We start from the raw sequence: 26,420 nt of genomic DNA, 5'->3' as shown, positions 1-26,420 counted from the left end.
ATCAGAAGCCATCATGATATATAGAAAATCAATATACCACTATACAGAACAATATATTATGACACCAAGAAAGACAGCATAGGAACAACAAATAAACAAATTTGAAGTCATTTCAGGATATCTGATCCACAGATTCATTGATTTGGAATGCGTTCCCATTTCCATATATCTCAGAGTGTAAGACTTCACAGCTGTGCTCAGTGGTGCTATTGAAAGCTTCACTATGGTGTTGATGCAGTTAGTGCCCTCTGTCACTGACAGACAGTAAGCTTTTAACTTCCCACGGGAAGCTAATTAAGAAGCAGAAATCAGCAATGTAGATTCTCACACATTGTTATGGAGCCATCATGTAAAGTGAGGCTCTGCACACTGCACATCACAAACCCACCTGCATCCCTTTCATGAGGCCATAACGTTGTGATCCTTAGATCTTTTAGACTTGGCAATAGCACCCTCTGCTGTATCTGTGGTTATAGTGACCAATGTGCACTGACAAATACTGGACAGTAAGGCTCTAGTGTTTGGTTTATTCTTGTTCTATAATATCAAAACCAATGCCGGCCAAGCTAAACTAAAACTTAGTTATCATTTTCTCTTTCATTTCCATGTTCCCTCTCTTCTGGCATATTCCCCAGGCGTATGGTTTTATTTGCCTGTACATTTAGTTGGAATTCTGTCTTGCCACTGTCAACTCAGATGTAAGGCAAGCACAATCTCAGTGCATAAAATATCAAATAAACCCTACATTTGTGGATGACATGTTTGAATTAAACTATGATGATGACATGATGATGAAACCCTTGGTAGAGGACGAAGTTTGAAAGTTAAAGCTTAATTGGCAAGTGTACAAGTTGATGTAATGTTTCTTGTCATTTCAGGTCATAACTATACAACTAACGTATTCTACTGAGCCATTTACTTTCTTCATATTCTTATATATATTCTTACAAAAATGGTTGTTGTCAAGAAGGAACCTGCAGGTAAGCATTTCGTTGGACGGTGTATACCATGCGTATTCTGTACATAATAAAACTATAAACTAACACTCAGACGTTCGGGGGATTGAATGTGTGGCATCAGCAGAGAAAAAGTGGTGACTGAACTGTCCCTTTTCTTTAACTCTAACAGACATTGTGGAAATGGATGAGAAGGCAGCCAGCCAGACCTGGCAGCTGATCCCATTAGTTTCACTGTCACAGCTAGGGCTTCTCCAATCTCTCCCTGAGAAGAAAACCGCTCCGGGAAGAGAAACACTTCATTATCCAGAAACCCTGCACCCTGTTGGGAGACTGACATTTGCCTCAGTAAAAAGGTTCTCTTGCATCAATACACTCAACCTGTAAAGTTCAAAGGCACTTTAAATAAGGCAATGAGTCTATCTTCAGATGTCTCGCATATAGCTCTGCCTCATATTGAACTGCATTATGCCTCTCCAGTGAGATGATTTGCCTAGCTGCTAGTTGCTAGCCTAACAATGTTAGGCTACTGATTTGTTTATTTAGAGCCCCAATTAGCTTTTACTAATTGCAACAACTAGGCTACTCTTCCTGTAATTCAACATATCAAACACTAGACGAGTGGCGCAGTGGTCTAAGGCACTGCATCGCAGTGCTAGCTGTGCTACTAAAGATTCTGGGTTTGAGTCCAGGCTCTGTCACAGCCGGGCCGCGACCGGGAGACCCATGGGGCGGTGCACAATTGATCCGGGTTAGGGGAGGGTTTGGCTGGCAGGAATGTCCTTGTCCTGTTGCGCACTAGTGACTCCTGTGGCGAGCTGGGTGCAGTGCACGCTGACATGGTTGTAAGGTGTTTCTTCCGGCACATTGGTGTGGCTGGCTTCCAGTTTAAGTGGGCATTGTGTCAAGCAGCAGTGCGGCTTGGCTGGGTTGTGTTTCGGAGGATGCACGGCTTTCGCCTCTCCCAAGTCTGTATGGGAGTTGCAGGGACGAGACAAGACTGTAAAGACCAATTGGGGAGAAAAACGGGGTAAAAAAGCTAAACATAAAACACTATCTGAGTTATGTGAATGATTATATTCCTGGCTCATATCCATAGATATACAGTTGAAATCGGAAGTTTACATACACCTTAGCCAAATACATTTAAACAAAGTTCTTCACAATTCCTGACATTTAATCCTTGTAAAAATTCCCTGTTTTAGGGCAGTTCGGATCACCACTTTATTTTAAGAATGTGAAATGTCAGAATAATAATTGAGAGAATGATTTATTTCAGCTTTTATTTCTTTCATCTAATTCCCAGTGGGTCAGAAGTTTACAGACACTCAATTAGTATTTGGTAGCTTTGCCTTGTTTAACTTGGGTGAAACGTTCGGGTAGCCTTCCACAAGCTTCCCACAATAAGTTGGGTGAATTTTGGCCCATTCCTCCTGACAGAGCTGGTGTAACTGAGTCAGGTTTGTAGGCCTCCTTGCTCGCACATTCTTTTTCAGTTCTGCCAACAAATTTTCAATAGGATTGAGGTCAGGGCTTTGTGATGGCCACTCCAATACCTTGACTTTGTTGTCCTTAAGCCATTTTGCCACAACTTTGCAAGTATGCTTGGGTCATTGTCCATTTGGAAGACCCATTTGCGACCAAGCTTTAACTTGCTGACTGATGTCTTGAGATGTTGCTTCAATATATCCACATAATTTTCTTTTGTCATGATGCCATCTATTTTGTGAAGTGCACCAGTCCCTCCTGCAGCAAAGCACCCCCACAACATGATGCTGCCACCCCCGTGCTTCACGATTGGGATGGTGTTCTTCGGCTTGCAAGCCTCCCCTTTTCCTCCAAACATAACGATGGTCATTATGACCAAACAGTTCTATTTTTGTTTCATCAGACCAGAGGACATTTCTCCAAAAAGTACCATCTCTGTCCCCATGTACAGTTGCAAACCGTAGTCTGTCTTTTTTATGGAGGTTTTGGAGCAGTGGCTTCTTCCTTGCTGAGCGGCCTTTCAGGTTATGTCAATATAGGACTTGTTTAACTCTGAATGTAGATACTTTTGTACCTGTTTCCTCCAGCATCTTCACAAGGTCCTTTACTGTTGTTCTGAGAATGATTTGCACTTTTCACACCAAAGTACGTTCATCTCTAGGAGACAGAACGCGTCTCCTTCCTGAGAAGTATGACGGCTGCGTGGTCCCATGGTGTTTATACTTGTGTACTATTGTTTGTATAGATGAACGTGGTACCTTCAGGCGTTTGGAAATTGCTCCCAAGGATGAACCAGACATGTGGAGGTCAAAAATTTTTTTTCTGAGGTCTTGGCTGATTTCTATTGATTTTCCCATTATGTCAAGCAAAGAGGCACTGAGTTTGAAGGTAGGCCTTGAAATATATCCACAGGTACACCTCCAATTGACTCAAATTATGCCAATTAGCCTCTCAGAAGCTTCTAAAGCCATGACATCATTTGCTGGAATTTTCCAAGCTGTTTAAATGTACAGTCAACTTATTGTATGTAAACTTCTGACCCACTGGAATTGTGATATAGTATTATAAGTTAAATAATCTGTCTGTAAACAATTGTTGGAAAAATTACTTGTGTCATGCACAAAGTAGATGTCCTAACCAACTTGACAAAACTATAGTTTGTTAACAAGAAATCTGTTGAGTGGTTGAAAAATGAGTTTTAATGACTCCAACAAGTGTATGTAAACTTCCGACTTCAACTGTATGAGGATTAAGTGATAATGCCCTCGAAGCCGGTGTTTGGAGGATATATTTTCACGTGCCGATATATCCTCCAAACACATTATCACTGTTATACAACGGGTTACCAACATATTCAAATAATGATTGACATATTTTAATTAAAAACATTATTATGATTAATTTATTCATACTCTTTCTACCTTCCAGAAGATATAGTCCCGAAACAAATCTAGGGTTGCTAGCAAAGCCGGCTGGTTGTTTGTTCTATTTGTTCGGTTGCCAGAGACGCGACCCAGTCGTTCAGTCTTTTTGTTCTGTATCTATGGACGCAACCCAGTCATTCGTTCTAAATGTTGCACTGCCACCCTGGCTGGCAACGTTCATATTATTGCTTGCTAGCCAACTACGGCTAACTTACAGTCATGCCAAACAGTGCAGAAAGAATAACAACAGTGGCTGCATTTGTTTAAGCTGTTTTGTAGTGACATTTATTTGGACACATCCATTGTTATGTTTGTTCCTTATATAATGACAAACTGGGGAGTAGGTTTAACTACTTTTAATGAACATATACTTCAGCCATAAAACTCCATGTTTACCCACGCAAGGCATTCTTCAATCATCCGCCTCCCGCATAGCCTGCTGGGTAAAGTCGTCTAAACGTTATTAACACATAACAACACATCTTCTTTCCTTTAAAATAAAACAACTTTTCTATGTAATTACACATGTCACATCACATTTGTTTACTCAACCTGCATAACATGCCATTTTCAATAACACACATTTCTTCCCCCCCAAAAAAATGTCTTAACAAATTAAATATTTTTAGACTAAATATAGTCTGTTCATCAATACTCTATTGTGAACCTATTTCATTTTCACATAAACCAAACATTCAGTCCAGGTGTTTTTTTTTTTTTTTTAGCAATTCTCAATAAGCCTTTCAGGGGCTCTGGCAGTCCTTTTTGGTCATTCTGCTGAAGTGCTTCCTGAAACAGTTGGACAGTGTTCATTGTCAGTCAGGGTGTTCTGACTGAATTGTCCATTTCTAAAGGCATTTGACGCTTCAGCAGTATCCTCCTGATGATCCTCAGTCCCTTGAGTGAATGGCTGCAGCCTTAGATCCACTCTGTTTCGTCTCAGTTGTGATCCATGTTCCGTTTGGATCTCATAGAATCGCGGTGCAACTTCTCTCTGCACACACCCTTGCTGCATCCAGGTTCCTGTAGTGATGTCTCGGGGTCGTACATGATCTCCAGGTTTCAGTTCAGGTAAGTGTCTTGCACTTTTGTTGTGTCGCTGTTTTTGTTTGTCTTTCTGCTTTTCCTTTGCAAGTTTGACTTTGTGAGCACCTCTGGGTGTTAGCAAGTCCTCATGGATGGGTAGTGTGGTTCTGATGCGACATCCCATCAACATTTGTGCAGGTGAAAGTCCATTCTGCAGCGGTGCGCTGCAGTAGATCACCAGATTTTTTAGGAAATCCTCCTTTCCATCGTGTGCCTTTTTCATCAGACCTTTGACAATTTTGACTGAACTCTCTGCTAAGCCGTTGGACCTTGGGTAGTTGGGGCTGGAGGTGTTGTGTCGGAATCCCCAGTCGTTAGCGAACGATCGGAATTCGGAACTTGAGAACTGCGGGCCATTGTCCGATTACAGTTCAGACGCAACCCCATGTCTTGCAAAGACTGATTTCAGGTAGGTGATTACAGCTTTGCTGGAGGTAGTTGGCAATGTTGCTACTTCAGGGTAGTTGAGTAGTAGTCGGTAACAACAATGTGACTTTTGCCATTGCAGTCAAAAAGGTCAACTCCAACTTTGTAGTAGGGTCTGTTGGGTACTGGATGAGGCATTAGCGGCTCTGCTTGCTGCTTTGACCTGTAGGTCAAACACAGTTCACATGAAGCAGTGGTCTGGCTGATTTCCTGGTTCATTCTTGGCCAGTACATTACTTCTCATGCTCGTCGTTTGTATTTTTTCTTCACCGAAGTGGCCCTCGTGTATTTTCTGTAGCATTTCTTTGCGTAGTGTCATGGAAATGACAATCTTGTTGCCTTTGAACACTATGTCATCCACAACGGTGAGTTCTGCTCTGCACATCCAGTAATCCTGTATTCTCCTTGAACAGTTGTTTTTCTGTGTAGGCCATGTTGTTTATTTCAACTCTGTCATTGTTTGTTCAGCTGTGGTCTCTCTTTTGATCTCCATTCTCTCAGAAGACACAGGAAGTGATGCTACAATCATGTCGACGTAGGCCTGAATCTCAGTGTTTTTCTGTGTGTCGAAACTCTCCTTCTTGTCGACTGCTCGAGAAAGAGTGTCGGCGGCAAACATGAACTTTCCCAGGGTATAGATCATCTTCACATCATACTTTTGCAGTCTGATCAACATTCTCTGGATTCTCATTGGACAATCATTCAGTGGCTTAGACATGATTGACACCAATGGTTTGTGGTCGGTTTCTACTTCGAAGTTTCGTCTGTAGACGTATTGGTGAAACCTTTTATGTGCTTGCCAGTAGTTCTTTCTCTATTTGTGCATACCTTGTCTCTGCGCCTGTCGTGTTCTTCTTTTGTGGACCCCCAAACGATGATGCCATCCATCATAGTCTCCACTCCTGTAATGTGCTCGAATATCATGTGGATTGTCTTGTGGTAGACCTCTGGCGCTGAGAGAATCCCATATGGTAGACGAAGAAATATATATCTGCCCTCAGGTGTGTTGAATGTGCATAACCTTGAGCTTGCATCATCTAGCTTCATTTGCCAGAATCCTGATGAGGCATCAAGCTTACTGAACCACTTTGCTCCAGCAAACTGCAACATTATCTCTTCTCTGGTTGGCAACTGCTCTCTCTTGATTGCTCTGTTGAGATCTCTCGGGTCAAGACATATCCTGAGATCGCTGTTCTTTTTCACCACAATAACCAGTGAGCTTACCCAATCTGTAGGTTCATCCATTTTTGTGATGACGTCCATCTTTTCCATGTGTCCGAGTTCCTCTTTGAGCTTTTTCCTCAGTGTAAATGGAACATTTCTGCATGCATTTACAACTGGAGTAATTTTGTCATCAGTACATATTTTGTGTTCTCTTGGTAAACATCCAAGACCCTCAAACACATCCTCATACACAGCCAATATTGATTCTTGGACATTTTCAGTCTGTGATGTCACTACATACACTCTTTTCAACAAATTGAGCTTTTCACATGCATTGATTCCTAGAATAGGCTGTACACTCTTTTCCACAATCAGCAGCTGTGCTCTGAACTGTTTTCCTCTGTGCTGTAAAGTTACTTTGCAGCTACCTTTGACTGGTACGTTCTCCCCAGTATAACCAGTAACCTTCATTTTCACCGGGTGTATTTTGCTCTTCACCTTCAGTGTTTTGTAGTCATCCAGCGACAACAGGTTTACCTGTGCTCCAGTATCAAGCTTGAATGGTATTATAGTTTCATTCACAGTCAATGGCACAATCCATTCAGTAGTTACTGCATTGCATATTTCCACAGAATCAACAAAGAATTCTTCCATCTCCTCAACTGTGTGAACCTTTTTCTTTGTAGCCTCAGCTTTGCAGCATTTTGAGAAATTATTATTTTTTCCCACAGTTGTTACATGATTTGCCATATGCAGGGCATTTTTTTGGCTTGTGGATAAATCCACATTTTCCACATGTAGTGTTTTGATTTCTCTCTTTTGCTTGTTTTTGCTTTGTAAAGCGTTGTGTGTATTGCTCCTCACTTTTTATTGCATGCACTGACGTCTCATCGCTGCTCAGCTCTTTAGCTTGTGCTCTGGTGGTTTCAGCTGCTCCACACATATTCACTGCTTTATCAAAAGTTAAATCTTGCTCACGCAGCAATCTCTCCTTGAGTCCATTATCAAGTATGCCACAGACTATCCTGTCTTTCAGGATTCACACGTTTTGCTCAGTGTGTTTAGCTCAGCCAAATACTGGTTAAAACTGACTCCCTGTTTCTGATCATGAGAGAAAAACTTGTATCTCTCAAACGTGACGTTCTGGCTTGGTACAAAGTACTCCTCAAATTTAGCCATTAGCACAGTCAATGTCAAGTTTGCCTCGTCTTGCTGAAAGCTATTGTAAATGTCCAATGCATCCTCTCCAATAACATGCAGAACAATGGAAGCTTTCAATTTGGCATCCTCTCCCCTTGCACCACTGGCTGCTAGGTAGATATTGAATCTCTACTTGAAACGTTTCCAATTGTCAGCTAAATTGCCTGTTAACTGCATAGGAGCAGGAGGACTACGCCTATCCATGACGGAGAACAGGAACAGTGTCAATTTCTCTTACTTCAGTATGTTGCTCATCAACTTGCTCTTCAACAGATTCCAATGCAGCCTCGCTCTCGCTGCTGTCACTCACTGCTGCGGCTCGTTGTCCTCGCTCTTGCAAGCTAGCATCTTCGACTACTCACGTCAATTGACTTGTGGTAGAATGTTCAATTTTCGTCGCGGAAATTTGCAGAGTTACTCCTTTCTTTTCTCTGTCTTGTCATAGAGACTACCAATCTGACACCATGTTATGTTTGTTCCTTATACTGTATAATGACAAACTGGGGCGTAGGTTTAACTACTTTCAATGAACATACTTCGGCTAGAAAACTCCATGTTTAGCCATGCAAGGCATTCTTCAATCATCCGCCTCCCACATAGCCTGCTGGGTAACGTAGTCTAAATGTTATTAACACATAACAACACATCCATAACAATGAGCTAACGAGGCACGATTTCGCCTGGCATAAAAATATCTCTCGTTAGGACACTGTTGTTCAGAGGAGCTAGACAACAACACAGCTAACAAAATAACTTCAAACTGAAGCTGGAAAGACTGCAAACTAGCTGCACTTCGTTTTGTTTGACCTTTTTTCAATTAAAATTTATTTGTATATATCCATAAAAAGGAACGCCAGCTGATTCGACTTGCTGAGAAACGCTGCCTGCCTCACTCTCTCATCTCGACTCCCGACCTCTACACGTTCATTACTATGACAGTTGGATATCGAATTTGAATATTGAAACAATGTTGCAAATGTCGGATAGACAGACATGATATTTTTTTATTTTATTTCACCTTTATTTAACCAGGTAAGCTAGTTGAGAACAATTTCTCATTTGCAACTGCGACCTGGCCAAGATAAAGCATAGCAGTTCGACACATACAACAACACAGAGTTACACATGGAATGAACAAAACATACAGTCAATAATACAGTAGAAAAAAAAAGAAAACAAAGTCTATATACAGTGAGTGCAAATAAGGTCAAATAAGGGAGTTAAGGCAATAAATAGGCCATGGTGGCGAAGTAATTACAATATGGCAATTAAACACCGGAATGGTAGATGTGCAAAAGATGGATGTGCAAGTAGAGATACTGTGGTGCAAAAGGAGCTAAATAAATAAATACAGTATGGGAATGAGGTAGATAGATGGGCTGTATACAGATGGGCTATGAACAGGTGCAGTGATCTGTGAGCTGCTCTGACAGATGGTTCTTAAAGCTAGTGAGGGAGATGGGAATCTCCAGCTTCAGTGATTTTTGCAGTTCGTTCCAGTCAGTGGCAGCAACTGGAAGGAAAGGCGATGCTCTTCTCTAGCAGTATCCCGTGGGTTGTTGTTAAGATAATTCTGTTCTCCTGTTCATTAACCAATTCAATTGTATTACTCTCAGTCTGTTATATCAGGATTTGTAAGATACTGATAGAAATGAGAACAGACAGAGGCCCAGTCTACCAAAGTTAAATGTTTATTCACGGAACGTTCTGACGTGCACAGCACAAAGACCTTCAATTTATAGTGACACACATACTTCCACACAAACCATCAAATTTGCACAACCAATAGAGATTAGGGGAGTCCGTGAGAATAGCGTCTTCCTGCCCTCCCTTAAAATAGGGAGAGACCTGGGACTGGGAAGTTCTCAGTGTCCCAGCCAAGGTCGGCCCCGAATCTGGCTCAGACAGACAGTCTGTTATCAAAATACTAGACACACTGTTCCCAAAACGTTGATTCTGACTAAGAACTACACTCCAGGATATATTATTATTCCACTGACTAAAACCACACACAGTATTATAATATAATAATCGAATGATTCTACTGACTAACACTTACACACATGTATTATGATAATCTAATGATTCAAATTACACACATGTATTATGATAATCTAATGATTCAAATTACACACATGTATTATGATAGTCTAATGATTGAAATCAATTTCATACACATCACAGGGTTTCAGATTTATGGTTTCAGGAGTGTAATATTCTAATAATTTATTAAATCACATTTCCTTATCAGTTGTGTGGGTGAACGCCTGCTGAACCTATCATATCACACCTCACAATTTACAACGGGTGGGTCTAATCCTGAATGCTGATTGGTTAAAAGCGCATTCTACCCAGTGTCAATTCCACAAGTTACCACCGGCTAAATCTATGACATTAAAATGCCTATTTACTCCGTTCCATTTGACTGCACAATCCACTATCTCATCAGCCCAGACAGGGAAGTTATAAAGTTGATCTCCACTATAAAAAGCATCTAGACATTATGTCACATTTCGTTTAGACTAACATTTAGTTTTAAACAGCGGATATTTGTATAAACCTTCAACACCATGCCATTTACAATCTTCACTGCTTTTAACAGCAAGCATAATACCTCTACTGCTTCATGGCGCAGCACGACTCTCCCAAACTATTTCCCTCGGCCTCTCTGCGCTTGCGGTTTATGAGTTTGAGTTCTCAGAGCAAAACAAAGATTATGCCCTATTCACAGTTGATTTAAGGTGGGTGACTGTTCATGGTGGAATGGTGTTGATTACTTTATTCTCTTCAAGACTCAAGTTTCACGAAAGCAAGGTACAGAATACATTATCGCAAGTGTTGTTTTGTTTTCATACAGTCATTCATACAGTCACACTGTATATATACTTCCTTATTTTTCTACTGTCTTATTGACTGTGTTTGTTTATTCCATGGGTAACTCTGTGTGGTTGTATGTGTCGAACTGCTTTGCTTTATCTTGGCCAGGTCGCAGTTGTAAATGAGAACTTGTTCTCAACTAGCCTACCTGGTTAAATAAAGGTGAAATAAAAAAAATACCACATATTGCCCTGTTCCGAATTCAATGAAGTTGCAGACTTTTTCAAGACTTAATAAATTGTTGCAACAAATTTCACAGAGTGAAACTCAGGAAGGAAATAGCTTCCTTTCTGGGGGGGTTGTAAGAGCTGGCTAACTGCATGGTGTGACAGGATGAGCAGCCAGGAGTGGAGTTAGGCACGTTTGAAGAGGCTGCAGCTGCAGACTTTCCTCTCCTCTTTGGATATGCAGGCAGAGCAGAGAAAGCTGGGTTGCTAAAGCATCACTGGTAACGCTTACATTAAGTTGCCCCTATAACTATGTATCTAACACAGTAATAACTTAACAGTAGTTACATAGATTTTACTACATACTACATGATAATAGTGGTTGTTGCGAAATCAGTTATTACACAATTGAAACAAGGAATGTGTAATTACACATTCACTTGCTGAAGGTTATTCCACATGTGTAACAACTGATGCTATTACACATTCTCTTGTTCCACTATGTAACTCATTTTTTGTAATTACACATTTGAAAGTCACCTGTGAATTACCATGTTAATAACTCAAACTAAAATATGACCTTGTTAATTACAAGGTGCCACTACCATGGAATGTACTGGAATAACAGGGTTGATAAATAGGCTAGGACCTGGTAATAACAATTGTAACAATGCACATCCTGTCATTAACTACCAGTCATTTTAAATTTGTTTATGACCTGGCTCAAAAGCTATACCAAATCAAGTGTAATGTAAGAACAATGTATATACTTGTAATTATCATGTAACTACCCTAGACCAAGCAACTTAATGTAATGTGAAGCCCAGTAGGGTATAACCTTTATAATTACCATGTAGTTACAATGTATCAACCTTTACAGACAATAGGCTAAACCGGAGAAATTAGGAGACAGGAGAACATTAGATTTAAACCTTTTAAGTTACATTGCACTTTCAATGTAGCAATATTTAACAACCAACTGTAATTACAATGTTGTTACATGTGATATACATGTACTCACGTCGTACTTACCCAGGAGCAAGCAACTTGTAAAGTGAAGTGACATTTTAATTACAACGTAACAATCTTAGGCTAATAGGTTAACCAGGATACATTTCTTTAAGAGATTTGACAAAGACACCGATCAAATTCAATTCCCCATTTCAGACTCAAAGCCATAACTATTATAGTTAGTAAAACCTACTAACAGGGTGGTGGTAAAGCTAGCTAGCTAAGCACTGGCACAATGTCAGCACATTTAACAAATCAATAAACATGACAAAATAGTCATAAAACATATGAAACATTTCACAATTTTGACACTTGGATTGCACTTTTGCACATTACAAATCTTTATAGGCCTAAACAGGAAAAATTAAGAGACGGAAATGGTATCCTGGATCCTTGGGACGTCCATGCCCTAACCCCTGCCCTTACCTTTTAAAATGTCAACTTCAATGGTGGTAGGGACGTCCCAAGGATTCTGGAAAAAAATAGCACGTGACCTCCATTTTGGCTGCAGAGGAGAGTGTGAGAGGTCAGTGTGACATCACTTCCTGGTGAACTCTCACTTATACAAAATCATTTAAATAAACTTTTAAAACAGTTAACCTTTTTGTTAACTATTAATAAATAGATGGACATTTGGACGTTTCCACATTCAAAAGAAGAAAAGAAAAAAAATAAGAATGCCATCATTGTTAGATTAAGACACCACGGGAGATGGTTATTGGCGCGTTGATTGGCGTTATTGGCACCGAAGCAAGATATTGGTGCGGAAAACCAATCAAATCAAAGTTTATTTGTCACGTGCGCCGAATACAACAGGTTACAGTGAAATGCTTCCTTACAGGCTCTAACCAAACTTATCTCAATCCAGGTATAAGAAATTGCTTTGTACTCCGAATTATCCCATCCCAACTGTTACACCGGGAAGACTGAAGGACTATTTGTTTTTCTGTAAAGCTACCCTTTTCATCATCAAGCTAGCTAGCAGTAACCACAGCAGCCATTATGGAATGTCACTTCTTGTTGAAGTGCAGCCAATCCGCCCCTTTGTTGTTCAACACGAAGTGCCATTCCACAATGGCGGTGGTGGCTACTGCTAGCTAGCATGAGGATGAAAAGGGCAGTTTTCCTGAAAAACTAGCAGTATTTTAATATTCTTGATGTACAGTGGCACACCCCATCCCCGCATTGAGAATGTTTTCCGACCCATATCTTGCGCCGGCTCTGCGGTGTCTTAATCTAACCATGAATCCATTCCGACCCCAGTGCAGCTCAGTGTAAACAAGCGTAACAGTAGGGTCGGAATCTTTTGGCTAGACACCAGAGCATTGAAAGTATGGGGAGTTTTTCACCCCGAGAGGCGATCAGAGTTTACCCACCTATTTTTTTTACCATTACATCACTGATCAATACCTCTCACACTCTCCTCTGCAGCCAAAATGGAAGCCATATGATATTTCAGTCTCAGTAATTTGTCATGCTTTTAAAGGTTTGTAATGTGCAAAAAAAGCTATGTAGGTCTCAAATAGTGAAATAACATTGAAACTAAATGTTTCATGAGTTTTGTGATTTAGTAACATTTATTAAAATGTGGAAAAGGTGCTGACATTAGGCTACCAGTGCCTAGCTAGCCATCTAGCTAGCTACATTAGTGAATGATGGGGAAATTGTGTTTTTACTAACTAAAATAGTTATTGCTTTGAGCCTGAAATAGGGAATTTAATTTGATTGTGAGTCTATGTCAAATCCATTTAAGAAAAGTAAAACTGAAAAATGCTCTCCTGTCTCATTTCCCCTGGTTAGAATATTATCTGCAAAGGTTGTTACATCCTAATTATAAAGGTTATACCCTACTGGGTTCACTTTACATTAAGTTACTTGCTCCTGGTTAGGTACATGATAATTACAAGTATATCCTATGCAACTACATTGTTCTTAGATTATACTTTATTTGGTATCACCTTTGAACCAGGTCATAACATAGAAATAAACAAATAGAAAATTACCAGTAGTTAATGACAGGATGTACCTTGTTACAATTGTTGTTACCAGGTCCTAGTCTATTTATCAACCCTGGTATTACATGTGGATTCAATGGTAGTGACACCTTGTTGCTACATGTAACAAGATCAGATTATGGTTTGAGTTATTAACATGGTAATTCACAGGTGACTTTCAAACATGTAATTACAAAACGGTTACATAGTGGAACAAGAAAATGTGTTATAACATAAGCACACTGAACTAAAATATAAAAGTAACATGCAACAATTTCAAAGATTTACAGTTCATATAAGGAAATCAGTCAATTTAAATAAATAAATTAGGCCCTAATCCATGGATTTCACATGACTGGGAATACAGATATGCATCTGTTGGTCACAGATACCTTTGGAAAAAAAGGTAGGGGAGGGGATCAGAAAATCAGTTTGTATCTGGTGTGACCACCATTTGCCTCATGCAGCATGACACATCTCCTTCGTATATAGTTGATCACGCTGTTGATTATGGCTTGTGGAATGTTGCCCTACTCCTCTTCAATGGCTGTATGAAGTTGCTGGATATTGGCGGAAACTGGAACACGCTGTCGTACATGTCGATCCAGAGCATCCCAAACAGGCTCAATGGGTGACATGTCTGGTGAGTATGCAGACCATGAAAGAACTGGGACATTTTCAGCTTCTTGGAATTGTGCACAGATTCTTGCGACATGGGGTTGTGCAATATCATTCTGAAACATGAGGTGATGGCAGCGGATGAATGGAACGACAATGGGCCTCAGGATCTCATCACGTTATCTCTGTGCATTCAAATTGCCATCGATAATAATGCAATTGTGTTCGTTGTCCTTAGCTTATGCCTGCCCATACCATAACTGCACCACCACCATGGGGCACTCAGTTCACAACGTTGACATCAGAAAGCCGCTCGCCCACACAACGCCATACACGTGGTCTGTGGTCTTGATGCCGGTTAGACATACTGCCAAATTCTCTAAAACGACCTTGGAGTTGGCTTATGTTAGCGAAATTAACATTTAATTCTGTGGCGACAGCTCTGGTAGACATTCCTGCAGTCAGCATGCCAACTGCATGCTCTGTGGCATTGTGTTGTGTGACAAAACTGCACATTTTAGAGTGGCCTTTTATTGTCCCCAGTACAAGGTGCACCTGTGTAACGATCATGCTGTTTAATCAGCTTCTTGATATGCCACACCTATCAGGTGGATGGCTTATATTGGCAAATGAGAAATGTTCACTAACAGGGATGTAAACACATTTTTGTGCATAATGAACATTTCTGGGATCTTTTATTTCAGCTCATGAAACATGGGACCAACAATTTACATGTTTTGTTTCTATTTCTGTTCAGTGTAGTTACATGTGGTATAACGTTCAGCAAGGGACTGTAATTACACATCCCTTGTTCCAATTGTGTACTAACTGATTCCGCAACAACCCTATTACCATGTGATTACATATTAAAACCTATGTAACTACAATGTTAACATAGTATTACTGTGTTATTTACATAGTAATAGGGGCCACTTAATGTAAAGTGTTACCACATCACTCAGACAATGCCATCTCCCATTGAAACATCAAATAGTCAACGCAACATTTCCAGTTCAAAACGCTGGCTGCAGGCTAGCCACTAGATCAGAGGTGCACAATTGGCGGGACCTCAGTCCTGGTACGGACCGAGTGAAGGTTCTCTCTGGACCTCGACACATTTCTCATAAATAATTGTTAAATTAAATACTGATGAAGCAACCCTTTTTTTAAATGTACACATACTGCGCTGGGAAGGTCCCAGACAGCGCCCCATACTACTGTGTGTTGTCCAATCACGTGCATTATTTAAATAACTTCATGAAACTCAGCCAATCAAAGTGAATGTTAACAATGCATATTAACACAGCTTGATGAAGCTATTTGGAGTGCACAATGCATAGCATTAGTTGTTGATGAATCTACTGATGTGAATGATCATGCCCAGCTTCTCTGGTGTATGTTAGAGAAGAAGAAATTCTGTGAAGACCTGTTAGGTGTAACACCACTCGAGACACATACAAGAGAAAAGGGCATAGACATGGCCCTAAAGGAGATGCTGAGAAAGAGGGGGATAGATCTACAATAAGTGGTGTATATCACCTTAGATGGGTTCCCTGTCATGATAGGAAGAGAGAGAGGAGCTGTGGCACAGCTGAAAGAGGACAACCCTGATCTCACAGCTTACCACTGCATCACTCATCAGTCTGTCCTGTGCGCCAATCTGTCAGAAGTGTATGCTGAAGTGATGAATACAATGATGAAACTCATCAACTTCCTCAGGGCATCCTCATCTCATCAACATCGCCTGCTGAGAGAATTGATGAAATAAGTTGAGGCAAATGCAAATGACCTATTGGTGCACAACAACATAAGATGGCTCAGTAAAGGCAGGGTGTTGGAAGGCTTTTGGTCCATTCGAAAGGTAATAACGGTTTTCTTAGAACAGCTCAAGAGTCAGAAGGCAACCCAGTTTTCACTTTTTTTGCAAGACAATTGCAAAATGGATATTGTTGCTTTTTTGGTAGACATCACACCTTAACGAGCTCAATGTGAAACTATAGGGTAAGAACATTTCAGCTTGTGATTTGATGACATCTGTCCGCTCCTTCCACAGGAAACTGGAAGTGCTCAAGGAAGATCTTCAATGAGACTTTGCACACTTCCCAAAAGTACAGGAACAGATTCAGGGTGAGAGAGATGTTTCTCTCTTCATAGATAAGCTGATAGGAAACTTCATAAATTGCTTTGATAGCTTCAGCCTTGCACAGCATCTCCTTCTTCCAATTGAGAATCCATTCCTCATCACAGATTTCAGGGGATTTTCAAAGGAGGTGACACAGACCTTCAAGTGGGCACATGCTGGATCTCTACAGATGGAACTGATTGATCTGCAAGCAAATGTTGCACTAAGAGAGCACTTTCAACTAACTGATCATGACACTTTCTGGCTGCAGGCAGAAAACAGGCCTGTGATTGTTTCCCATGGTCTAACCAAAGTAGCACTACACACCTTGAGCATGTTTGGCTCCACATACAGCTGTGAATCTTCTTTCTCCACTATAAACATCATTAAAAATAAGTACCGTTCTAGACTCACCAATGAGCACCTACATATGTGCATGAGAATGGCACTGACTTCATTCCAGCCAAGGTTCAAATTACTGGCAGGGCAAGCAACAGCCCATTTCTCTCACTAACGAAGAGAGATGGAGAAGTGAAGTGGGAAAGAGTAGGAAAGGTAAATATTAAACCTGTGGTTTCTTATTTGTTCAAAAATCATAGCACTTTTTTCAGAAACAGGCACTTTTGTTATTTTTTTGTGAAGATGCAGTCTTGTTTTTCTTGAAATGAGAACATTTGTGATAGGCCTACTTTTATTTATGGTTAGTCTGCATATTTATTTTACCTCATGTTTAATGTGTCTGCATTGAAAATGTGCAATAAATATTGTTGAAATGTTATTGAAATGTAGTACTTTGTTTATTAGCTATATATATACATGAACTACATATGCACGTTAGACATTTTAATGGTTTAGACATTTGGGGGGAGAAAATGTTAGTCACTGGACCTCTTTGAATTCTAATTGTGCACCCCTGCACTAGATGAACAATCCACTGGACTGTATCTACATGTACATTTGCATTTTTGTAGATGCCTTGATAGAATATGAATAGATGCCTTGATGAATATGAATAGATGCCTTGATGAATATGAATAGATGCCTTGATAGAATATGAATAGATGCCTTGATGAATATGAATAGATGCCTTGATAGAATATGAATAGATGCCTTGATGAATATGAATAGATGCCTTGATGAATATGAATAGATGCCTTGATGAATATGAATAGATGCCTTGATAGAATATGAATAGATGCCTTGATAGAATATGAATATATGCCTTGATGAATATGAATAGATGCCTTGATGAATAGATGCCTTGATGAATATGAATAGATGCCTTGATAGAATATGAATAGATGCCTTGATGAATATGAATAGATGCCTTGATGAATATGAATAGATGCCTTGATGAATATGAATAGATGCCTTGATGAATATGAATAGATGCCTTGATGAATATGAATAGATGCCTTGATAGAATATGAATAGATGCCTTGATGAATATGAATAGATGCCTTGATAGAATATGAATAGATGCCTTGATAGAATATGAATAGATGCCTTTATAGAATATGAATAGATGCCTTGATAGAATATGAATAGATGCCTTGATAGAATATGAATAGATGCCTTGATGAATATGAATAGATGCCTTGATAGAATATGAATAGATGCCTTGATGAATATGAATAGATGCCTTGATGAATATGAATAGATGCCTTGATGAATATGAATAGATGCCTTGATAGAATATGAATAGATGCCTTGATGAATATGAATAGATGCCTTGATGAATATGAATTTAAGCCTTTTACTCCACTTTTAAGATACTGACTGGAAGAAAGCCAAAAAACAAAGCTTTACTCTAAGTCTGACTCATATTAACTTCCTTCAATAAGAAGAGCACATTGAAGCATCACTTATAACAGCATATGGATAAATCAGTTGTGATTCAGAGTATGGCTACGAGGAGCAAATCGTTAAACAATGCCAGCACTCCTCTACATCCGGCTCAGGCTAACAGCATCAACTGAGCACTGGGAGAATTAACACATTTATTTAATATTTTAATGTTTTATTTAACCTTTTTTAACTAGGCAAGTCATTTAAGAACAAATTCTTATTTACAATGACGGCCTACCAAAAGGCAAAAGGCCTCCTGCGAGGTTGGGGGCTGGGATTAAAAATATAAATACATAAAATAAAAATATAGGGCAAAACACCCATCACGACAAGAGAGACAACACAACACTACATAAAGAGAGACCTAAGACAACAACATAGCATGGCAGCAACACATGACAACACAGCATGGTAGCAATACAACATGACAACACATGGTAGCAACACAACATGGCAACAACACAACATGGTAGCAGCACAAAACAGGGTACAAACGTTACTGGGCACAAACAACAGCACAAAGGGCAAGAAGGTAGAGACAAGAATACATCATGCAAAGCAGCCACAACTGTCTGCAAGAGTGTCCATGATTGAGTCTTTGAATGAAGTAATTGAGATAAAACCAGTTTGAGTGTTCGTTGCAGCTCGTTCCAGTCGCGGCCCAGGGATGGAAGATGAGTAGATATCTCAGATAGGGGGGAGTGAGGCCTAAGAGGGTTTTATAAATAAGCATCAACCAGTGGGTCTTGCGACGGGTATACAGAGATGACCCGTTTACAGAGGAGTATAGAGTGCAGTGATGTTTTCTAAGAGGAGCATTGGTGGCAAATCTGATGGCAGAACGGTAAAGTACATCTAGCTGCTCAAGAGCACCCCTACCTGCCGTTCTCTAAATTACGTCTCCATAATCTAGCATGGGTAGGATGGTCATCTGAATCAGGGTTAGTTTGGCAGCTGGGGTGAAAGAGGAGCGATTTCGATAGAGGAAACAAAGTCTAGATGTAACTTTAACCTGCAGCTTTGATATGTGCTGAGAGAAGGACAGTGTAACATACAGTGCAGTCTGAACCCAACTTCTACACTCTAAAGGAGAGCAATTAATAATGCAATAGCTGTCTGCAGCAATAAAGTCAAACTGTATAATTTATGTCAGACAGTGCAGTCGCTACTAAAGCAGATAAGATCATGCAGCAGCCAGTGAATACATATAACAAAGAAGCACGGGAACTGCTAACCCAAAACACTCAACTATAGAAACAACCAGATAAAAAATACCTAACACCAACACCAACTTACAAATAACGATAGACCCACAATGCTGTTCTGTAGATTTCACAAGTACAGTAACTTATCAGACAAACATCTGAAAGCTTACATGCTCCAGTTTTTTCTCTTTCCTGCGGAGCCATACGCCTGCAGAGTAGTCCTGCTGCTGGACGGTGCTGTAGATGGTATTCGACGGGACCACCAGGGGACCACCCCCCTTCAGCTGGAGCTCCATAAAGCCCACTGTAGGCAGCCCGGCTGAGCGCATCTCCGTCCCCTCATGTCAGGCTCGGCTGGAGAAGCCCTCTGCTCAGACCCCTGGCTTGGGGCTCACGGATCCCATATTTTGTGCGGAAGGAGGAAGAAGAAACTGACGGAGGAAGAAGAGACCCGTCTAGATCAGACCCCAGTAGAGTCAGCAACACTGCCTGTCGGTGCTGGCAGAGTTAGGGAGGCAGGCTGCTCCACTCTACCCTGTCTCTCTCTCTCTCTCTCTCTCTGGCACTTTTATCCCCCTCCCTCCCTGCTTCTCCTGGTTTCTAGGTCTTTCTATCTCCTCTGTCTCTACCTTCACCACTCTCCACGTCAAGCAGTGATATCTCTGGTTGTCAGAGGGAGCCTTCACAGACTAATCAAAAAGATATGCACACACGCAAACATAAACAACTGAATGTGTACACACACAGTTACACACGCACCGTTTTATCATGCTTTTGCTCACATTTTGCCATGAGGCTGAGTTTATTTTTTCATATGCCATCTGGGACCCCCCCCAAAAGCACTGCACGCACGTTCGGTAATCCGGCCCTGGGTATGACATCATTTTGTATGATCTGTGGAGACACACAGGTATGACATTCTGTATTATCTGCAGACACAGACATACACATGTATGACATCATGTATGATCTGCAGTAACCTCTGTTGACCTCAGCCCATCAAGCACCGCACAGGCAATAGAGCTTGACGTCTAATTACCCAGACAGAACCTGCTTTCCCAGAGCTACAGTCAGAGCTCCTTAATTTGGACACATTGTAGCATGAAAGGCTGCCTTCCTGACAATCAATGAGATAACAATGGCTTATTTTCACCTATGCTACCCTTTTGTTTGTTGGGAGTTTGTTGGGACCCACACATTTGTAGGTGGATACCTCAGCTTGATTCTTCAACTTTCACCATTGTTATAGCTACTGTAGGTGTTACGTAACTTGAAGAAATGACTTTGTAAAAAAGGCAGGTTATGGGAGATTGTTCATCCAGCCCATCAATGATAGCTGTGTCTAGCTGCTTTACATTTGGGAGCAATGGTTCATAAAGCAAACATAAATTCCATCTTTCTGTCTTGGATAATCCACGTGTATGTTCAAATTTAGCAATGAGTTTGGAGATGTCGATTTAGCCCTCCCAAATGTAACACAACTGTATAGCTATGTCAGAAGATTGACAATAGCGATGTTTTTCAAAATATGTAATTTATTTAGGATCAATAGCAGTGTCTGACTCTTATTTACCTGAGTATCTTAAAGGATAATTCTGCCACTTTATGCGGTTAGTATATATGCACTATTGTAAGATTTGATGCACATTTATTTTATTGGTTTTATTAGTCATACTGCACGATTCCTTGTTTGTCATTTTGAAGCTTCTGTATTGCCCTCATCTACAGAATACTACGATTCCCAGGGTGCATTTTGTCTCCCATGATGCAATGCTCCGCATAGTTAGCTTGCATTTAGCTTAGCCAGAGACACTTTTCAAGACATAGGGAAACTCGATTGGGATCGCATTAACGCCGATTATTAATGTTGCTCACGCGTCGTCAGTGGGCCGTGTGGTGCATTCTGGGTGATTATGGGACAAGGAGATCACTCCTTCAAATAGTGAATGGGAGTCAGTTGGGAACTAGCTCAAAAACCCAACATTAGCGTACATTTCGTGAACAAGCAGTACAACATTCCCAATATTTTCAGAGATGTGAGATAACTAACTTGTTCTCTGTAATATTGTATAGCTTTGGAATCATAATATTACCTACTTTTGAGGATAATACGCAGGTTTCTTGACTCATGGTGCCAAGACAACTGGGAAGTCGGGAAAAAAATAGGTCAAATCATGATATCAGTGATCTTCAGGTCGGAAAGTCAGCTCTAGGAAATTGCCAGAGGATCCGACTTGGAATTCCCGAGTTGGATGACATTCAAACAATTTTTCACAGTCGGAGTTGTTTTTCTTTTGAGTTTCCGGTTGTCTTGAATCTACTGAATTCCCAGTTGTTTTGAACATGACATCATACTTTAAAAAAAAAGTATTATTCATAATACAAAAATCAACTTACATCAAACATGTCTAGCAAACCAAACACAGGTATTAACAATGCTCAAACATACACAAAATATAAATAAAATACAAAAAAGAAACTATTTAAGTGCAATTATATTCACTCTGAAAATATCTTATTATAATGATTCATGAAGATGTTATTATTTTTGTTATTCACTAGGGTTAGTGTTTTAATAAGATAATTCAATTCAATCAGAAAAATGTGTAATTTTGGTATAGAATTTTTGTTTGTGTATGACATGACGTATTTGGCAACAAGAATAAAAAAATCACAATCATTTCAGTGGTCTTGTTATCATTGCAAAAGTAACATATTATATCTTTCATGTCAAAAACATAGGTAGTGTTCATAATGGTAAATAAGTATTCTGCAAGGTTTTCCCAAAATTCTGACACAAATTTACATTCAAAGAACAAGTGAGACAGATTCTCACCTTCCTTTTCACAGAAAACGCAGATATCATCAATTGCTACAAATTTGGATATCATAGAATTACATGCATATATCTTAACTTAACTTTCTTTGGTATACAATATTTGTAAGGCCTTAACCATGCATTTTTTCCAGACAATGTCAGGAATAAGCCTGTTCCAGAAAAACTTTCCTCTCTGTGTGAGTTGGTTTTGTGAATGAAGAATTTGTCTTATATATTTATTACAACAAGATTTCTCAAGTAAGCCCACGCCTTCCAATCTGAGTTCTGGATAAACTTTGTGATCATTCCCAAAATTAAGATGACTTTTCATAAGTGTAGTTAGACCACTGGGAACGGCTTTGATCACAGAAATAAACTCTCTGAAAGGTATTGGAAACTCTTTCAATGTTATAAATTGTTCATATGTGAGAATATTACCCTTGTTGTCGAAAATATCAAGAACAAAGTCAATATTCCTCTTATGCCAGCTGGGGTAGAACAATGACTTATTCCTTACAGTTATGTCTGAATTATTCCACAAAAGAGCTTTATGTGGGGAAAAATTGTGCAGGAAACATATTTTCCAGGCCAGTAAAGCTTGTTGGTGAAACCTAGCCAATTTAGCAGGTAATCTTTCAGGAATATAATTACACTTCAGTAAAAATTGAAGACCTCCCAATTTATTAAACACATTATTTGGAATGAAATACCATATTGAATCAGTATTGATCAAACATTTTTTCAACCAGTTTATCTTGAAAGTGTTATTTATGTCAACAAAGTCCAACACTTCTAGACCGCCTTCAGCTCTTTGGTTAGAAAGGACATATTTTTTTAGTTTGTGAGACTTATTTTTCCAGATGAAGTCAAGAAAGGTCTTATTGATCTCTTTACAAGTAGCTGGATTTACACATAACGATAATGAGGGGTACACAAACGAGGCAGTCCCTCTGCCTTGGACAGCCAATTATTAAATATATTTATAGTTCTCTTAATTTTAGGAGAGAAATTCAAATGTTGTCTGACTAAGTGGTTTTTTGACAGATAAATATTTAACACAGTCCTTTACAGGAATATTTTCAATTTCTTTATCATCAGAGTCAAATAAACATAAAATTTCACATTTAGAAACATTCAGTTTTAATTCTGATGCAATAGAAAATGCAGTTATAGCATTAAGGGCATGTGCGACCTGGTCTTTGTCTCTTAAGAAAAGAGTAGTATCATCAGCCAGTTGGGAAATTTTGATTTCTTTGTTAAAAATGGTTAAGCCATACAAATTTGTATAATTCAGAATATCTAGAGATAGAAGTTCCACAACCAAAATTAATAAAAATGGCGAAATTGGGCATCCCTGTCGTACACTTCCGTTGATACTAAATCTTTTGGAAGTATTAAGGTTTAGTAACACAGAACTATTTATATCTTTGTAAAACATGCGAATTACTTTAATAAAATGTTCACCAAATCCAAAAAAGTTTAAGAGACCTAAAGAGAAATTCATGTTCAATTGTGTCAAAGGCTTTACAGAAGTCCAGAAATAGGACAACCGCATCTGAGTCAATTGCATCTGAATAATCTATAAGGTCCAAGACTAAACAAATGTTAGAGCTTATGTGACGGCCCTTCATAAATCCTGTTTGAGTCTAATTTATAATGGTATCTATTCCTTTCTTTAATCTTTTGGCATAAAGCAGAGCAATCAATTTGTAATCAGTATTTAATAAAGTAATTGGTCTCCAATTGTCAATGAGAGAAGGGTCTTTATCATGCTTCGGAATCAGTGAAATAAGGCCCTGTTTCATAGTGGAGACCATTTCCCCTTTTTTAATGGAATCTTGAAACATATTGAAAATCGGGTCTTCTAGTAACTCCCAAAACCGTCTATATAATTCAACTGACAGGTTATCAGGGCCAGGTGATTTCCCTTTTTTCATTGAATTCAGAGCCTCTCTAATTTCTCCAATTGACACAGGTGAATCGCAAACTGAGTGGAAATCATCCTCAATTACAGGGACACAATTCTGAATGTGGCAAATGTAACTTTCACAACCATCTTCCTGAAATTGAGAGTTGTAAAGGTTTTCATAAAAGGAATTGACAAATGATGATATTGAAATCGGATCTTTGCATAAAACATTGTTAATTTTGAGTGCAGTTATAGATTTTCTTTTGTAGTTTCTCTTTTCAAGTGCAAAAAAGTAACTTGTTTTTTTCCCCCCTCTTCAATCCATTTGGCTCTTGACCTTACAAAGGCGCCCTTTGCCAGATCCGTGTAAGTCTGTTCTAATTCTAGTTGTAAAGACATGACATCATACTCTGACTTTGAGAAGAGATTGCATGACGATTAGCATAGCAACCTTGTGACGCAGCATGACAACGTGTACACGGTTGGTCGACAGTCTACTGGTTGGTATGTTCCTCATTCATTGCCCAATGGGATTCCTACCTCCTTTCTCTGGCTTAGCTAGCTGCCTATCAAGCCCAGACAAAGCGTAGTCTAAATATGTCTTATTTCATAAATTATGAGTGCATTTCATGTTTCATGTTTCATCTTATGAGTGCATTTTTATGTTTGGGTTGTAAATATATTATAATTCTATATTATAATTATTCATGCAGAATATATGTTCTTGTAATTGTAACCAATTAACTGCAATACACTCAATAATTATTCTGACTTAGATTCTAACTAGATATGTTAACCATAACACCGTTTTTTAAACAGTTATTGGTTTTATTTTTATTTTTTATTATGAACACAGCAAATACAGAATAACGGAAATATACAAACAAGAGTACATAAACCTAACAGACAGGTGTATTACATATCAAGATTAATTTTCAATTTGTTAAATACTTTTATGGTGTGTATTGCTTTTTTGTTTTTATATTTACTGATCATTTTAAAATAGTATTTAAATTCTATCTTAAATCATTTGAAAAGGGTTTGTTTTCTGCCCACTTCATTTTTTGGATAAAGAATCTTCTATCAAAGATAAACAAATTAACAATGAAAGTTAAATCAGGTTCCATATCATTTGGATCAAAATAAAACATAATATCAGAGTCTCTCAGATTAACATTAATAGTCATTTCTTGTAAAATAAAATATTCTAACTCACTCCAAAATCTTCTGACATAAGAACAGTCCCAAAATAAATGTTCAAGAGTTTCTGGGTCACAACCACAAAATACACATTTTGTTATCAATAGCTATTTTAAATCTGTGTATAATAAAGGTCTTTACAGGGTAGATTCCATGAATCAGTTTGTATGATACTTCTTACACCTTATTAGATATACAATATTTACCAGACGACAACTAAACTTTGTTCTGGTTCACTTGTCCTAGGGCTGCATTCCAGTACATTTTACCAGAGGGAATAGTAACACATTGACATAGTTTCCTTATATACATGTTATTACATTTATAGTTTACAATGTAAATTCCTTCTAATTGTATCGAGGCTACAAAATCCTCAACAGTTGCACTTGGAGTATTGTTATATTCTCCTAAAAGAAGAATAGCACCTTTACAGACAGCTCTAATAACAATGTGATACTCCTCAGGAGTGAATGTAACATTGTGTGTTCTAATATATTCTGGATAATCATATAGTTGTCCATCATTATTCAACAATTGTTTAACCCAAATAATGTTGTTGTCAAACCAGTTCTGGAAAAATAAAAATACTTGCTTTTGAATTGTATGTCTTTATTATTCCAGATTGTATACATATGTGGGGGAAAAATGTGTTTGTACATGAGGTTCCAAGTTAGAAGTACTTGTTTATGAAAGTTTGCAAGCTTAGTAGGGATTTTAGCCACATCAAAGTTGCATTTGAGTAAGAATTCTAGACCACCAATCTGTTGGAATATAAAATTAGGAATGATATTCCAAAGGCAATCCTTATTTCTTAAATAGTTTTGTATCCATTTAATCTTAAATATTATATTAGAGGTTTTAAAATCCAGAGCATTCAACCCTCCCTCACCTTGGATGCTACATATTA

At 38.9% G+C, this 26,420-nt stretch overlaps 1 protein-coding gene across 1 annotated transcript in view; it reads right to left on the bottom strand.

The window, feature by feature from the left end:
* LOC139381554 (inactive phospholipase D5-like) overlaps nt 1-20,044 on the bottom strand; it is a 104,047-nt gene extending 84,003 nt beyond the window's left edge. Inside the window, exon 1 of the mRNA XM_071125188.1 lies at nt 19,757-20,044. Coding sequence (XP_070981289.1) covers nt 19,757-19,915 — 159 coding nt within the window. The 5' untranslated portion in view covers nt 19,916-20,044. The remainder of the gene's footprint in view (nt 1-19,756) is intronic.
* Nucleotides 20,045-26,420: the final 6,376 nt, after the last annotated feature.

This window comes from Oncorhynchus clarkii, chromosome 23 (assembly GCF_045791955.1).
Source record: "Oncorhynchus clarkii lewisi isolate Uvic-CL-2024 chromosome 23, UVic_Ocla_1.0, whole genome shotgun sequence".
Lineage (NCBI taxonomy): Eukaryota > Metazoa > Chordata > Actinopteri > Salmoniformes > Salmonidae > Oncorhynchus > Oncorhynchus clarkii.
This window is presented reverse-complemented; position numbering and strand designations above follow the sequence as displayed.